The sequence below is a fragment of the Dasypus novemcinctus genome, chromosome 14 (assembly GCF_030445035.2).
Source record: "Dasypus novemcinctus isolate mDasNov1 chromosome 14, mDasNov1.1.hap2, whole genome shotgun sequence".
Taxonomy (NCBI): domain Eukaryota; kingdom Metazoa; phylum Chordata; class Mammalia; order Cingulata; family Dasypodidae; genus Dasypus; species Dasypus novemcinctus.
In genome coordinates this window covers 63,507,358-63,525,184 of record NC_080686.1, presented here as the reverse complement: position 1 = coordinate 63,525,184, position 17,827 = coordinate 63,507,358, and the positions used below count along the sequence as shown (strand labels likewise).

The window sequence follows — 17,827 nt, the reverse complement described above, 5'->3', positions numbered from 1 at the left end:
TCAATGTCCTACGTTCAACCTATTCTTCCCCACCCCTTCCCTCAGAACCCCTGGTAACCGCTGTGTTTACACCAGTGTTACAAGTTCTTCTGTTACTCCAATAATAATAAGTCTACTTTGGTCCATGTTTATAATCCCCCTTATGTTTGTTCATTCCTCAGTCTTTAGGATTTGGAGAAGGTAATGCCTGTTTTGCTTCAGACTGAGAGAGGGCTCAGAATTTAAGTTTTTAAAACTTGAAAAATAAATATTGATATCAAATTCAAATATTATGTAAAACAAACAGCAACCTAGTAGGCCAAACAAAATGCATCAGGAGAGCTGCATCCTGCCCACATGCAGGTAATTTATGATCTCTCTAGGTATTAGAACATAGTTGTCCAATAGCATTTTATGTGCTGATGGAAGTTTTCTATATTTGCTTTGTCCAGTTCAGTAGAAGCTAGCCACATTTCAAGTGAGCACTGAGGAACTGAATTTTAAATTTTATTTCATTTGAATTAATTTTAAATTTAAGTAATAACATGTGACTGATGGCTACCATATTGCACAGTGTAGTTGTGGACCATTGTAAGGATTTTGGTTTTTACTTGAGTGAGATGGGAAGGCATGGGAGGATTTAAAAAAAAATAAATCAATTTTATTGATATGTATTAATAAACCATGCAGTTCATCCTAAGTGTATAAACAGTGGTATTTAGTATAATCATATAGTTGTGCATTCATCACTTCAATCATTATTAGGGCATTTTCATTTTTCCAATAATAACAATAATAAAAAACAAATAAGAAAATTATTCACCTCTCAGTCTCTCTAAGCTTCCCCTTCCGTATGTAGCTCCTATCTCTGGCAGGATTTTTTTTTTTTTTAATTAGACAAGTTGAGGGCTTACAAAATACTCATGCATAATGTGTGGAATTCCCATACATCACTCCTCCACCAACACCTTCCATTGTCATGGAACATTTGTTACAGATTATGAAAGAACATGAACAGGCTATTACCACTAACTACGGTCCATAACGTACACTTGAGTTTTTTTTCCCCTCAATTATTAACACTATGTACCTTTGTTATAGTTCATGAGAAAACCCTCTTATATTTGTATTGTTAACCACAGTCCATCTTCTACCACGTAGTTCACTGTGTTATATAGTCCCATGCCTTGCACATTCAATCCAACGTGTGTACTTAGTGGCTTTCCCTTCCGTCACGGAGTTGTGCAGTCCTTGCCCCAGTAAGCCTTCGAAAGTTTTCCTTAGTTCAAAAGAAAAAAATCCCACACCCCTGTATTATTGATCCTTAGCTTTGATATAGTGCCTTCTTTGACACTGATGCAGTAATATTACAATATTGCTATTAACTATAGTCCATAAGTTACATTAACTATGTTTTTTCCATGCATCACTATATCCTTGCCACCTTGTCATAGTGACGTTCATTCTTTCTAGTTCATAGAACGTTCTTGTATTTGTGTTATTAACCACAGTCCTAATCCACCCCTGGGTTCACTGTGTTATTCAGTCCCTTGATTATTCTCTAGCTTTCTTTCAGTTGACGTTTACATGCATGGGAGGATTTTAAGCTGGGCAGTTGAATGATCTGGCTTACATTTGAAAGTAGCTCTGTAGATACTGGAATAGACTGAGGGGAAGAGAAGGAGAAAGACCTGTTGGAAGGCAACTGCACCAATCTAGAAAAGAGGTGACAGTGACTTGGACCAGGGGAGGTGGAGAGAAGTGGTCGGATTCTCAGTGTATTTTCATGTTAGGGCCTACACTCAGTAAATATTTGCCAAGTACACACTGTACTTTTTACAAAGGCCATGGAATTAAAATTCTTACCTGTTTGCAGCCTCATTTCTCTTAGATGTGCTTTAATTTTCTTTAAGCTACTGGGTATTGTAATAGTAAGGGTTTTAGCCCTCTTGCTCTAGAAATACCATGTTAAAACCTGAATGGGTTTCTGAGTGGTTTTCTTTTTCCTATTTTAAGAGAATGGTGCAGTGCTTGCTTTGTCTTCAAGCTGCCACTGTCCATGTAGGGCTGGGATGAGGGAATGTGTACTTTTTTTTTTTTTTTGAGGTATACTGGGTCCAGGAATTGAACTCAGGACCTTGTATGTGAGAGGCTGGTGCTCAACCACCAAGTGACATTGGCTCCCCTGAGTTGGCTCCCTTGTCTGCTCAATGTTTTGCTTGTTTGTTTTGTTCTCTGCTTGGGTTTTTTTTTTTTTTTTTTTTTTGCTTGTTGTCTGTTTGTTTTCTTTAGGAGGCACTGGGAACCAAACTGGGATCTCCCATGTGAGAGGCAGGTGCTCAACTGCTGGAGCCATTTCTGCTCCCAGAACATGCACTTTTGGTTATCATAATTTAAAACTTATATTTTGCCGTATCTGCTATTTAGCTGACATATAAATAATTACCACCACCATCTTGGATGATACGTAGATGGGTGGAGGGAAGGGGCTGACTGGATTTCTATTGGGATTGTATGCCAGCTTTATAGGTATTCTGTGAAACAGCACTGTCCAGTAGAAATGTAATGCAGAATACATGTGTATTTAAATTCTTTTCATAGCCACATTAAAAAGAGTAAGAAGAAACAGATGGAATTAATTTTCAGACTATATTTTATTTAATCCATTATATCCAAAATATCATTTTAACATGTAATCAATATAAAAATCATTAGTGAGATATTTTATATTCCTTTTTCTTTGTACTAGTCTTCAATATGTGGTTTTTATTTTATACTTAACAGCCCATCTCAGTTCAGACTAGCCACATTTCAAGCACATGTGGCTACTGTGTTGGACAGCCCAGCTGTGAACATTTTTTTGCCTATGAGTTCAGATTCAGTGGAGGTAGCGTGTGGCTGAGGAATTAAATTTCTAATTTTCATCATTGATATGTCACTTCTAATGTGGAATGAATTAAGGAAATATAGTATACCCCCAAAACTACCAAACTTAGATTGATGTTGCTGGCCTGTGAAATGTCTGATAGTATTTCTAGAAACATACACTAAAATAGATTCCTCCTTATGAAAATCAGATTATTCTCTTTTCCTCCTTTGGGCCACCAGAAAAGTTTAATTTTAAATAAGTGTTTGGGTGAGATTTGCCCTAAGATGAGCCTTGAATTTGGTACTTCACCCACCTTAACTGTGTGTTTTCTGCATCTTTCAGCTGAGGCGAGTCTTTGGAAATTGCCTGCCTCCCTTTCCACCAAAGTACTATCTTGCAATGACCACAGCTATGGCTGATGAGAGGAGGGACCAGTTGGAACAGTATTTGCAAAATGGTATGTATTTTGTTTTCATTTTTACAGTTTACTGAGTTATGTTTCACATCATAAAATTCATCCACTTCAAGTTTACAGCTCAGTGTTTTTCGTATATTTACAGGGTTGTGCAGCCATCATCATAATCTAAATTTAGAACACTTTCATCACTCCCAAAAGAAACCTAGTACCCATTAGTAATCACAGTTATTTATTCCCCTTCCCCACCAGCCCCTGGCAACCACTATAGAATGTTCTGTTTTTATAGATTTATCTACTCTGGACATTTTTTTTTTTTTTGTCTTTAGGAGGTCAGAGATTGAACCTAGGACCCCATAATGGGAAACAGGTGCTCAACCACTGAGCTACATCTGCTCCCCCATGAGAGTTGTTTTTTTCTGTTTGCTTTGAGTTTTGTTTTTAGGAGGTACCAAGAATCGAACCTGGGCCCTCGTACTTGGGAAGCAGCTGCTTGACTGCTTGAGCTACATCCACTCCCCTACTCTGGACATTTTCTATAAATGGAATCATATGATATGTTGTCTTTGTATTTTAAAATACTTTTATGTTCAGATGCGTCTGCTGCTGTATATTGGATTTGACTGTGGTAGTCAAAGAAATGTTACCTGGATCAGTACTGAGCGAACTGATGAGAGGAACTGTTTAAATGAAAGGTCTTAGCAGATACTAGAGATGTGTACTGCTGGTGCCCCGGACCTTGCCTCCAGCCCAAGCCTCGGCTGACAACTAGAGATTTGAACCGTGGACCTCCCATGTGGTAGGCGGACGCCCTAACCACTGGGCCAAGTCCGCTTCCCCACATAATATTTTTAAAAATAAAAACTACACTAAAGAGTATACACGGAAAGGTAAGCTTCCTCCCTGCTCAGGCCCCCAGAAGTAAACACTACTACTAGATCTGTGCATTTATTCAGATGTGTGCATGTCCCTCCCCCCTTCTCTTGAACCCAAATTGAATTTTACAATACAGATTTTCTCTACCATGACTTAAAAATTTTTTATTTTAAAATAATTTTAGACTTATAGGAAAGTTGCAAAATTAAAGCAAAGAATTTTTGCATACCTTTTACCCAGATTGCCCAAATTAACATTTCACATGCGCTTTATCATTCTCATTCTCTTTCCAGTGTGTATGTGTGTATATACAGACATATTAGAGAGTGCTGCAGGTATAAATCACTTTGCCCCAAAATATTTCTGTGTGTCTTTCCTAAGATCAAGGACTTTCTCTTATATAACTTCAGTGTAGTTATCAAAATCAGGAAATTAACATTGATTCAATAATGTTATCTAATAGAGGCCTTATTCAGACTTTACCATGTATCTCACTAATATCCTTCATGGCAAAAGAAAAAGATTTTTTTCTTCTGTAGGTTGATTTTTTCCCCTCGTCAAATATATATTGTAGAAATCATTCTACATTAGCAATTGTAGATTTATCTTATTTTTCATGGCTGCATTTTTAAAAAAAGATTTATTATTTATTTATTTTTCTCTCCTTCCCCCTACCCCTCCCAGTTGTCTGCTCTCTGTGTCCATTCACTGTGTTTTCTTCTGTGTCCGTTTGCATTCTTGTCAGCTACACCAGGAATCTGCGTCACTTTTTGTTGCATCATCTTGCTGTGTCAGCTCTCTGTGTGTGCGGCACTATTCCTGGGCAGGCTGCACTTTCTTTCACGCTGGGCAGCTCTCCTTACGGGGCGCGCTCCTTGCGCATGGGGCTCCGTTATGTCGGGGACACCCCTGCGTGGCAGTGCACTCCTTGCACACACCAGCACTGTGTGTGGGCCAGCTCCACACGGGTCAGAAGGCCCTGGGTTTGAGCCCTGGACCTCCCATGTGGTAGGTGGATGCCCTATCCATTGACCTAAATCTGCTTCCCTGCATGTTTTTTTTTTTTTTAAACAGAGTAAATACAAATTCTAGAAGGCATTTATTTCCTCTGTGTTTTTTGTAATGGAGACTGTACTACTTTTTATACCTGTTGAATGAGTCTTTTTTTTAGGATATATGGGGGATTGAACTCAGGACCTGGTACATGGGAAACAGGCACTCAACCACTGAGCTACATCCACTCCCCAAGAATGAGTCCTTTTTAGCTCAAAATGTAACGTGTTTTTAATTTCTGTTTTCTCATTTTTTTTTCTTGTTTTAGGGAAATCCTTTAACACCTGACCTTTTCACAAATGATCACAGTGTGGAAGGGATCGTTTTCTGGATCCATCCATCAGGGTGTGTTGTGTAGCCTGCTGGAATTAAGACTTTAAAAAGCCGCTTTGGGGGTTGGGCCACCCCTCTCCCCTCCACCCCACCATCACATCCCACCCCCTGCAATTCGTCCTTTGCTCTGGGCTCCGGTCCCAAAGTGCAGGAAGCTGAGAGGTATCTGACGTCACCCTGACACTTGGTTGAGGTTGAGAAGCTCCATGGCAGAGACTTCACACCTGTGCAGTCGTGTCTGATGGAGAGGGTGCAAGGCCTGGCAGAGACCAAATTAAAGGAGAGACAACAGGCTCTGGAAAGAAACATGGCCAAAGGGAGTGGAGGCAGGAAGTCTCCAGGGGGGCCTGGCCCAGCCACGGGGCTGAGGGTTAGAGTGTTCAGCGTGTGTGCACAAAACGCATCAGGTCCAGGCCACTCGGTGACTCTCCAAGGCATTTCCTGCAGGGCAGAACTGTGGGAAAGGCTTCTGAGTCCAGTGGGGTTGGGGTGGGGGGAGGCAGCCAGGCTGAGAAAGAGGACTCTGCCCCAGCTCAGGCTCTAGAGTCTTCCTCTAACTTCTTCAAAATAGAGCAGGGGGCAGAGAGCCAGGGGAAGGGGAGACGGGCAATGGGCCAGGCTGGGGAGTAGCACTCCCCTTCGGGATCTCAGGGGTAACCAGGGGCCAGCCAGGGAAGGGAGAGGCCCCACAAATGAGGGAATGAAAATACCAATTACTGTCCTCAGGGCAAGCATGATAAGAATATCAGTAGTTGGCGCTTCTCCCCATTGAACCTATATAAACTCATTTAATCCTCACACGAAATAACCTAGGTTGTCGTAACCCCTTAACACATGAGGAACCTGAAGCACAGGGAGCTTGAGCCGTTTGCTCAGGGCTATGTTCAGTGGGTGAGTGGCAGAGCTGGGACTGGGATCAGGCAGGCCGGGTCCGGAGCCCAAGCTTGGACACGCTCCACCCCACCGCACCAGGAGCACATGCGGATTCCTCTCCGGAGGGGAAACTGGGTAGGAACAGACGCTCCCCAGAGGCGCGTGTGAGAGTCACGTCGTGCCATGTCACTTGTGCTAGGAGAGGACGACGTCTAGGCATTGGATCTTGCCTACAAGTGTGCGTTCCTGGGAGTAAAAGCTGAAGAAGCCCCAGAGCTCGTCATTTAAACGACAGAACACACCGCCCCCCCAAAGGGAATTCTTGAGTGAGGATGCAGAGCTCTGTAGCAGCTGCCCAGGAAGCGTTTGGGTATATTGTTTGGGATGGGATGTTTTGGGGTGGCATGGAGAGTTAGGCTCACCCACCCCTACCCTAATAATTGTTTTTGGAAACCTACACTGGGTCCCAGGAGTCCCATGAAAAAGACATGGCTGATGACAGGGCGGTGGGTGTGGGCTTGGGGTGGGGGGTTATGACGCAGTCCTGTGGTAAAAACCAGGAGCAGCATGTACCCCCCCCCACCAAGCCCTTCTGTTGTAAGACCCGCCCCCTCCCTACCCCTCCAAAATTAAAGAGCAGGATGATGTTTTCCTCCAAATCAGAGAGAGGCCAGTCCTGTATACTCAAAGCTAGCAATGACTGTGCTCTGGAGGCGGCTTACAAAGAACGGACTTGAGGACAGGATTGAAAGAGAATCTTCCCAGGACCCACAGGTCAAGCGGCCCCAGGGGCCTGTGGCTCCCACTCCTGAAAGGGTGGAATGTAACCCGACTTCTCTCTGCAGTACCCGGAGACTTGCCCTCGCAGCGGTGTGTGTGTTTGGAGGAGGTGGGAGGGAAGGGACACAATCACTGTCCTTTTGTTTGCTGAAGTGGATGAAACCGAATCATCCATATCCAAAAAGCCTGGCACATGTTCCGCTGAATGCACGTAGAAAACCACATTAGCTCAAGGCCGCAGCTGGCAAGAACATGCAGAGGATTTCTGCACATCGTGTGGATGAGACCAAAGGCGTTAGGATCAGAAATGCTGTACACAAAACAGTTTCTGTGGCCCTGCCGTGTGTTCGGTGCTGGGATACAGCGGGGGCAAGACACCCGATGGCCTTCGCCCTCGCAGAACCCGCAGCCTACCGTGGCGTTTGTTTCCGGTTCTGCCGTGAACTTGCTGTGACTGTGGGAAAACGTGGATCTCGGCTTCCGCGTCTACACACGGGAATAATGATAGCCATTGATTCGGTGATTATCAGGATCCGTGAGATATGGTTCTTAGCACCTAGGAAATAGCCAATAAACGGTGGCTCTTACCACTGCCACTTATTCGGTAGTCTAGGTGAGGAGTCAGGATATAAACATAAAAGGCAGAGATACACAATAATTCTGAGTGCCAGAGTGGCTGGGGTTCTCAAAGTATGCCCCGGTAGAACATGGGGTATGGTTTTCTCCTACTAAAAGCAGATAATGGGGATCTTTTTCCACCAAGTTGCAGAAAACTGTGTAGGTTTCGTGAATGGATAGAGTTCTCGTTTAAAAATTTATTTAAGATTTATTTTTATTTATTTCTCTCACCTTCCCACCCCCAGTTGTCTGCTCTCTGTGTCCATTTGCTGTGTGTTCTTCTGTGACTGCTTCTATCCCTATCGGTGGCACCGGGAATCTGTGTTTCTTTTTGTTGCATCATCTTGTTGGTTCAGCTCTCTGTGTGTGCGGCACCATTCCTGGGCAGGCTGAACTTTCTTTTGCGATGGGCAGCTCTCCTTATGGGGCGCACTCCTTGTGGGTGGGGCTCCCCTACACGGGGGACACCCCTACATGGCAGGGCACTCCTTGTGCGCATCAGCACTGCGCATGGGCCAGTTCCACACTGGTCAAGGAGGCCCGGGGTTTGAACTGTGGACCTCCCATGTGGTAGGCAGACGTCCTATCCATTGGGCCAAGTCCGCTTCCCTCTTTTAAAAATTTAAAAGATTAACACATGGTTTAAAAAAAAAAGTATGAATAGGTATTCGGTAAAGATATGCCTCCCTCTTCCCTCTGCCCTGTGATCTCCCAGTTCCCTCACCCCAGAGGCTTTTGTTGCTAATGGTCTCTTGGGTCTTCTTTCAGAGATACTCTGGGCATATAATCGCATATTTCTAAATGCATGCCTTCACCTCTCTTCTATTTACATGCCATTCTGCACCTTTTTCCTATTTATGATTGTATGTGGGATGTATGGATAAGATGATTGATTATAGTATTGCTTATAATACCAAAGAATTGGATGCCACCTACATTTCCATCAATGAGGGACTAGTCAAATAAATCATGGCACACCAATTCAGTGAAATATTGTGCAGCTCTAAAAGTAAGCGTGCACTTTACTGATACAGAAAGATCTCCAAGTTATACTGCTAATTGAAAAGGTCAAGACACAGGATGTTATGTGATTTATAAATTCCATTTGTATGAAAGGGTAGAGGAGAGAGAATACATATTCATTTGCTTGTATGAGCTTTAAAAAACTCTCTGCAGGGGTCTAAAGAAAGAATAATAGTGGTTACAAAGGGGTGGGGTGAGCACTGAGTGACCAGGGGATAGGGAATGGAGGGCGATTTTTATAGGTATTGGTTGGTTGGTTGTTTGTTTTACCATACAAACGTTTTAAGTTTTCAAATAGTTAAATGAAACTGAAAAACCATTTGAAGACTAGATATAACGCCTTGGTGTGCAGTTTGGTAACATCTAGTTAAAAGTGCCCACGTCCTTTGGCCCAGTAGTATATCTTCATGGAATCACGCGACAGGTGCACTTGCATGTGAACGCAGAGCATATGGTTATGGGCATTTGTTTCAGCATTGTTTACAGTTGCAAAGGATAGAAACAAAGGAAAAGTCCATTATGTGACTGTCTTCTTTGTGATCCATTGTCATAATAAAACACTGCAGCTGTTAAAAAAGAGGTAGACCAGTAAGTAGTGATGGAAATTCCCTTTCGGAGGGCTTGTTTTCCAGTGAACCGTTGCAGAGAACCAAATGAATTGTCAACAAGTTGATGATCAATAACAGAAAAAAAAAATAGTGGAAATGATCAGTGATGCTATTTGACAGGCTCGGTAATACACTGCTGGATGGTACCATTTGTTCAACTGTGCACAGCAGTCTGGCCCTGCTTCTCTCTGATAAGGTAAATTAGGGAGGCAGTACAGCTTGTGTCATGAAAAGAGCACAGGCTCTGGAATCAGACCTGGAGTCAAATCCCAGCTTTGCACCTCACAGGTTGTGTGACCTTGGATAAATCACTAACCTTCTCTGAGCCTCAGGTTTCTTTGTCTGTAAAATGGAGATAATATTTACCTCAGGGTTTGTGATGAAGATTAAATGAGCTAAAACATACCAAAGTGCTAAGCACAGTACCTGATACCTTTTTTTAAAAGATTTATTTCTCACCCCTGCCTGCTTGTTGTTTGCACTTGCTGTGTCAGTCTGTTGTGCCCTCTCATGTGGGAGGGAAGCACCTTGTCACTTGAGCCACCACTGCTCCCTGGTTTGTTGTGTCTTTCATTGTGTTTCTTCCTTGCCTATCTTGTATCAGCTCGTGCACCAGCTCACTGCTTGCTTGTCTTCTTTAGGAAGCACTGGGAACCGAACCCAGGCCCTCCCGTGTGGTAGGTGGGAGCTCAATCACTTGAGCCACATCTGCTTCCCACAGTACCTAATACTTAATAGTCGTAGAGTCAGTGCTAACCAGTTGAATCTGTACTAATGATTGTAAGGTCATTTTGCATATATACCACAGATATGCCAGAAAATAAGGTGAGGGCTTTTGTATATTTCCCTGAACTTATCCCTCAGATAAGAGGGAATGACATTTATTTCTCCCTCCCTCCATCCTTTCCTTCCTTCCTTTTTTCTTGGAATGCCTTTTATTAAGTGTCTCTCATGTTACTTTGTTTTGAAAAGCACAGCACTATTTGGGTAAGGTACAACCTGAAATGAACCTCAGTCAGTGCTCGTTTTGAATGCTGGTAGAAGTTATTTGATGGAATTAGTAAAACAACAATTTAAAAGAAAAAAGAAAATTAACACAGATGTAGTAAGTTAATCTACCTAATTTTAGCTAATGTGTGGGGTCCAGGAGAGGACGCGTGAGAAGAGGGATCAGAAAGGAGGAGTCAGTCCCAGTACCTCCTACACGTTCCGTTGCCGTACCACACACTGGGGTGGTTTAACAATAGGAATTTATTGGCTTGTGGCTGGGAAGCTGGAAGTCCAGACTCAACACGCTGGCCACGCCGAGCTTTCTCCTTGCAGTCTTGGGTCTGGGGCTGGCTTGCCCTGGTCCTGGGGGTTCCTGGGCTCGCCTCTCTGCCTCCCGGTTTCCCTGACCCTGTGGCTTTTTTTGACTTCTGGTTTCTCTTTCTGCGGCTTCCAGGAATACTTATTTTGGCCCAGCCTGACGGCAGTTGGATCTTAGAAGATCCTCTTCATAAATGAGTCCACCCCTTAGCTGACAGCACGTCTTTACAGGGGCCTGGGTACAGATGGGCTCCCGCCCCCAGGAACACAGACTGCGATTAAGAGCACGCTCTTGGTGGGTTACGTGACTCAAGCTACCACACTTGGAGTTTTCAGGTGGATGCGTCTGCTCCTGGCAACAGGATATTGGTGCCTGAAGCTTTTAAACCAATGGGATAGACACGTTTACAAGTGGAATGTTTTGCTAAATAAAATATCTCGAATCTCTCTGACGGCTTTATCGTTACTTTTTTTTGTAACCTCTTGAGAGCTCCCAGCATTTTTAATGTGCTCTTGATCAATGTTTCTTTAAATTTTTCAAATTGCCAAGAGTCTTGCTAAACTGGGAGTCTAGATCCAATTTTAAGATCTTTTTGCTTCTTCACATTTCGTTATTTCCTGGTAGGGAAGCAAAATGGGTACTTGAGCAGTACACGTAAATAAAGTGAAATTCCAGGGAACACAGTCATCCGTTGTCAAGGCTGCCTGGAGGAGGCAGGCTTTATGGATTTTCACGTAAATTTGTGGATTTTCTCCTTCAAGGAGCCAATTTGGTGTGCTGGCGAGGCGTGGAGAGCTCCTTGGGGGCCAGAGGGCTCTCCTCGAGTAGGCCCAGCTCGCCTCCACCTAGCCCAGCTGCCAGTGGGCACCTTTTTCAGTACCCAGGGACACTAACCCGGCTGCTGTCCGTGTTTTTCAGTATCCATGGATCCAAACGTGGTGAGAAGTGACGTCTTCATGGATTTTTTAAAACGGTTACAGCTGGTAAGCCTGCTCTTCTTTAACGAGACCACTGTTTCTCTGCAGGGCATGTCTCTTATTTAATCTATGAGTGTGTATTTCTGTCCAGCATCTCCACAGAGCCTGTACTCTTGGGTAAAATGTGCTTATTTGGAATAGATTGGAAAATCGTTCCTAGACTGTACTTTTGGAGGTTTAGATTCTGGATGGAACCTCTGGCTCATTTCAAGTAGAAAGATACATTTTTCTGTATCCTAAGCATTGTGTATCTCCAAACTGGCCATGAAGAAGAGAGCCTTAGAATGTGGAAAAAGAACTTTTCTCCTCAAGGAATCCCATAACAACTCTGTGACCCTATTTCTGTAGCTGAGGATCCTGGAGTGCCATGGCACAGACGTCAGAGCAGTGGGCCATGCCAGCTATTACTTATATATTCTCTGCTCTCACCTTTACCATGAATGGGTCACGGAGAAAATTCAGCCTAAACAGAATCACACAAGGCAACTCCTTTCCCTTTGTCGTGCTGAAGAACCACTGGCCATTGCCCCTAGAGGCTAAAACATCACTAAGTACATTCCTTTAACTGTAGTACATTCCTATGGGAATATTTTTATGTCTGCGTGTATGTACTGACGTGAATGGAAGCCTGTGAAAGGATTGCGTTCAATTGTAATATGATATTATTGAGCTGGTTTCCTATCTAGGGAAGAAATGATACCTTGATCAGATTTGTAAAACTAGAACAATATTGTCCCATAACCAACATTTCACTTATGCAGTAGTTCAGGTATACTGATGTACTGGTCCATTCAATCTGAGAAATGCCACTAGAGTTGTATAGTGATTCATAGTTTCATACAGTTTTTGGTTTAAAAAATATATATGGTGGCGGTGGTGGTGGTATGCTCAAACAGCACAAAAAGGTATACTACAAAAAGTAAATTTTCTGGGGAGCGGATGTGGCTCAGGCAGTTGAATGCTTGCCTCCCACATGGGAGGTCCCAGGTTCGGTTCATGATGCCTCCAAAAGAAAAAAAAAAAAGTAAATTTTCTTCCTACCAGAAACCTCCAGTTCTCCTCCTCAAGGACACTGTTGGTACAGTTTAATGTGTGTTCTTTCTACACACTTTCTGTGTATAGCCAATTATATATGTAAGCATAGCCTTTTTGAACATTAAAAATAGATAATTTTTTAGGATAGTTTCAGATTTACACAAAATTTGAGAAAATAGTACAGACAGTCTCCATACACTCTGAATCTAATTTTCCCTATTAGTAACATTAGGTGGTGCATTTGCTACAATTAATGAAGCAATACTGACACATTACTATTAACTAAAGTTCTTACTTTATTCAGATTCCCTTAAATTTTTACCTTATATCTTTATCTCCTCCAGGGTCCCCTCTAGGACACCTCATTGCATTTAGTTGGCATGTGTTCTTTGGACCCCTCTTGGCTGTGACAGTTTCTGAGATTTTCCTTCTAAAAATTTTGATGACCTTGACAGTTTTAAAGTGTACTGGTCAGGTATTCTGTAGGATGACCCTCAATTGGAATTTGTCTGCTGTTTTTTCTTGTGATTAGTCTGGGGTTATAGGTTTGGGAGAGGAAGACCACAGAGATTAAGTGCTATTCTCATCACATCATAGCAAGGGGACAGTCATCAACATGACTTGTCACTGTTGATGTTGACCTTGATCACCTGACTGAGTTAGTGCTTGTTAGGTTTCTCCATTGTACAGTTACTCTTTTTATCCCTCCTCTTTCCATACTATGCTCTTTGGAAAGAAGTCATATATGCAGTCCACACTTAAAGAGTGGGGACTTAGGCTCCCCCTCCTTTATTCATTTCATTGGGAGATCTTTCATTTGGTTCCTTTGTCCTTTTGTCATGTTCCCATCGTTGTGTGTGTTTTTGTTTTTGTTTCTGGCATTTCTGTATTTACTGGCACTAAAAAGATGCTCCAGGCTCATCTTATATAGTTCCTGCCCTGTTCCAAGGAGCCCTGGTTCCTTTTATTGGAGAATGGTGTTAGAAATCTAGATCTAGGTGCAAGGTCATCTCCTTTTTGTGTTGTTAGAAATAATCACCTCCTCTAGTGTTTTCTGTACCTTGTTTTTTAAAATTTACATCTTGTAGATCATTCTGTATTAGTACATATAGGTAAGTTTAACCTTAATAGTGTCGTCTTTTTTCATGTACATTAGGGTTTTTGCTTTTAATGCTTTTTAAAAGCCTTTCACTCAATATCAGTGTTCTGGAATCTTGTTTTGTGTGTCTTTCCCTGATAATTTTAAGGATTTTTACCCAATTTTAGTTCTCTTAATATTTCACCTTTCTCACTTTTACAGAAGCTTTATGCCCCCAGCTGTGTCTCTCCTTACTTCTCTTGGGACTTGTACTTTTGTAATGGCTTTATTTTTGTCTTCCACTGCTTCTCTGTTCTTTTGTTTTTGTTATCTTACCTCTATTTTTCAGCCTTTACCTCTTCTTTGAGCCCCTAGTTGAGAGAAGCCTAATTTTTATCAATATATCCATTGTTTTCATCTGCTTTGTAGCATAATTCCTCTGGTGTAGATTTTTTGCCGTCAGCTGGCCACCTTTGTCTCTTCCTTCCAGGATTTTCACATAGGTTCCTTGCTTTTTCTTTTCAGGTCATCACTCATCTGTGAAATGGCTGTCAGCTCTTTGCTGAAGTGTAGGGTTGGGGAGGGCCTTGAGTCCCTTGAATCATTTTTGGCTGCTGTTTTTCTGGATGTCGTCTCGTTTCCAAGCACTTTTTTGCCAGCACTCTGCCCTAAGGCCCATCTAGCAGTGAAGCCATGAAGCTCATATTGTGATGTGGCACGTACAGCCCTTCCACTGGCCGAGGTCAGCAGCCCCAGAATTGGCTTAGTGATTTAGAGTGCACACTCTGGGGTGAGAAGGTCTCCGTTTAAATCTTGGTTGCCTTACTTATATTTATTTGTATGACTTGGGGCAATTTACTTAGCCTCTTTGTATCTCAGCGTCCCCATCTGTAAAACGGCAGGAGTCGCTCTTGTTTTGAGGATTGAATGAACTAACACCTGGAAAGCACCTAAACATTGTCTGGCAACATCAGCACTTCAGGAGCACGCCCTATCGTTATTAATGCCAGTCCCACTTTCTCTTCCCTGCGGTGCTGAGACTGCACTTTTGCAGAGATGGCGTGTCTGCACCTTTCTGTGGCCTCCCCTGCCACTAGGTGGTATCGAATAGGACCCAGAGTTGTGCCCCAGATAAGCACAGTCCCTCACTGATGAGAAGCTATAGGATAGCTTGTGCGTTGCTTGAAGCCTGCAGCACTTGGGACCCCTACCTCCCCCTTCCTGACCAGTTTCGGTGGTCCCTGCGCTCAGCAGCCCCCGCCCTGAGCACCCAGTGCTTCGGGTGCAGGACTGTTTGCAAGGTTCTTCAAAGATGAAACCTAATTGTTTCCTCAAACAGGAGAGCAGGACAGAGATAAGTTTACTCCTGAAGGTTTCCATACAGGAGGTTTACATGATTTTGAAAGGGGATTACATTTATCAGGAAGACTTCCCTGTGTTCATTGTGCCCTGGCTTTTCCCTACCATTTAGTCTTCCTGCATTCAACGAATATGTACTGAATGGTCTCCATGGGCCGACGCTGCTCTAGAGACAGGGCAGACGCCAGTTGACAACATCTGTCTGGCTCATAGACTTTACAGCCTTGTTGGGGTGACAGAAGAGTCACTGGGCAGGCCAGTAAACGTGACAAGCCCCCTGGTACACCGTCTACACCATGCTTGAGGGGGCTCGGGGCGTACCAAGATTTTCATCCTCTTAGTCCTGGTGCGGCTTCTGCAGGCCCTGCCACCTCCGGCAGCTCCGTCCCCACTTCCCCCAGTGTTCAGTACAAATATTATCCTTTTCTTAGTGGACCTGATATGAAAAAGCCTGGCAAGCACTGCCATGGCATGAGTGTGTATCTGAGCAACCTGGAGGAGGATACCTTGTCAGAAGGACTCTAAAGGAAGTCCATCTAAACTCCTCACTTCCAAGTTTCAGAGTGGGCAGGACAGGAAGATTATACTCTAGCCTTTTTTCCCCCATTGGGGGAGGAGAAAAGCAAATAATATTGATATAATGAAAGGGAAATGGTGACCACTTATTCTTAGGAGTAAGGCTGCCCCAGCAGTCAATAGACCTTCTCCAACCACCCTTCAGGGCCAATGCCATTTACTGGGAATAAATGCAGGAGAGAAGCTGAGCTTGCAACAACACTGGTCCTGCAGGGGTGGTGGGAAGCTGGGGGGACTAGAATGAGAGGGGGGTGATAAGATTTGCCAGACCCTAAAGGACACTCAAGGATTAGGCGATTTCTCTACCTCGGGATTGCACAGGCCCCACTAGGATATTTTCACTGCATCTGGTAATTGCAGTGGCCTGCAGCTTTCACATGGTTATCACCAAAGAATCTCACACTCATAGGTCCAGTGGGACCTCTCCAGGGCCCAGGAAGTACAAGAGCATCTTCCTGCCTCTAGGGAATGACATGTGACTGTTCAGGAGCCCTTCCCAGGCAGACCTCCATCAGGGATGGCCAAAGCCTACCTGCAATAATGAGAGGAGCTTTGCCTCTATGAATTTTGGTCATTTAATCTGTGCTAGGCCCAGCGCTTTGTGGGCAGCATCTTATTTACTCCTCACAGCTTGGGAAATGCTATTATTTTTCAGGCTAAGTACCTTGTCTGTGGCCACATGTCTTAATAAATGTAAGAGCTGGGATCTGAGCCCAAGGAGGCTGGACCCAAAGACCCTACTCTACTGAGGTTTTGAGATAGTTCTAGAATGGCTGTGGCCCACCCCCATTCCCCATTTTGGGTATCTAGACCCCCTTGACTTGGGTATCTAGTTCTCCTTGACTTATTTACTACCCTTTGGATTTTTTGCTTTGTAATTGCCTTATAGTTAAAGGGACGTTTGAAGGGCAAAATGAAACTTTTCAGCTCAAAGATACACATTTTTTTCCTGGTTCTTAAACTAGAATTCTAGGGCCCCATGTACAACTACAAAAGGCAACTGAATGGGTCTCTGGGTGGTTTCCATGAGACTAGGAGGTCAAGTGGCATCATATGGGAAGTTCTGCCACTGTGGTTATGTTGGGAAACTCTGGGAAGTGACTATTTCTCCATACGAATGTTTCATCCCTTGTAGAGAAATGATTAGGGCTCATCATTAGAGCTTGGCGTGTTCAAATATGGACTCTTTTGAGTAAGAAGCTTCGGGAATAAGCACCATTCCTCAGCCTGAGAGCAGAATGTCAACAAAAGCACACTGACACCCCTTGAGGAACTGTAAGATTTTTGAAGTCATTCAATCCTATTTAAAAAGAGTTACCATGTGTTTTAAAATGTGTTAAGTCATCCGTGGTATTGGATGATTTAAAACTTTCTTTATTTTTATTTTTTTAAAGAGAACTTTTGTTTTAGAATTATTATTATTATTTTATTTATTTCTCTCCCTTCTCCCTGCTCCCCAGTTGTCTGCTCTCTGTGTCCATTTTCTGTGTGTTCTTCTGTGTCCACTTATATTCTTGTCAGCAGCACTGGGAACCCGTATCTCTTTTTGTTACATCATCTTGCTGCATCAACTCTCTGTGTGTGCAGTGCCACTCCTGGGCAGGCTGCACTTTCTTTCTCGCTGGGCAGCTCTCTTTACAGGGCACACTCCTTGTGCATGAGGCTCCCCTACATGGGGGACACCCCTGCATAGCACAGCACTCCTTGCGCACATCAGCACTGTGCGTGGGCCAGCTTGCCCCAGGTCAGGAGGCCCTGGGTTTGAACCCTGGACCTCCCATGTGGTAAATGGATGCTCTATCACTTGAGCCAAATCCGCTTCCATTAAACTCTTTAAAATAAGTGCTTTTTCTCAATTTTCTAGTGTGAATTGCACTTTTTGATTCCTAATCCACCTATATCAGGATGGTGGACAGTGAGCAGACAAGGGAGCCATCTGGGCGGGGACAGATGGCAGCTTATCTGAGGTTTTTTTTTTAATACATTCCAATCCATTAAAATATGTTTTGCCCCCATTTATTGTGTTTTTGTATTGTTTTTATATTTTATTAATAATATAAGTAATA

General features: G+C 43.4%; 1 protein-coding gene across 1 annotated transcript in view; it reads left to right on the top strand.

Annotated features, from left to right (window-relative positions):
- SNX31 (sorting nexin 31) overlaps positions 1 to 17,827 on the top strand; it is a 72,662-nt gene that overhangs the window by 7,282 nt on the left and 47,553 nt on the right. The window contains exons 3-4 of the mRNA XM_004457073.4: positions 3,191 to 3,305; positions 11,655 to 11,719. Of these exons, the coding sequence (XP_004457130.3) occupies positions 3,191 to 3,305; positions 11,655 to 11,719 (180 nt within the window). The remainder of the gene's footprint in view (positions 1 to 3,190; positions 3,306 to 11,654; positions 11,720 to 17,827) is intronic.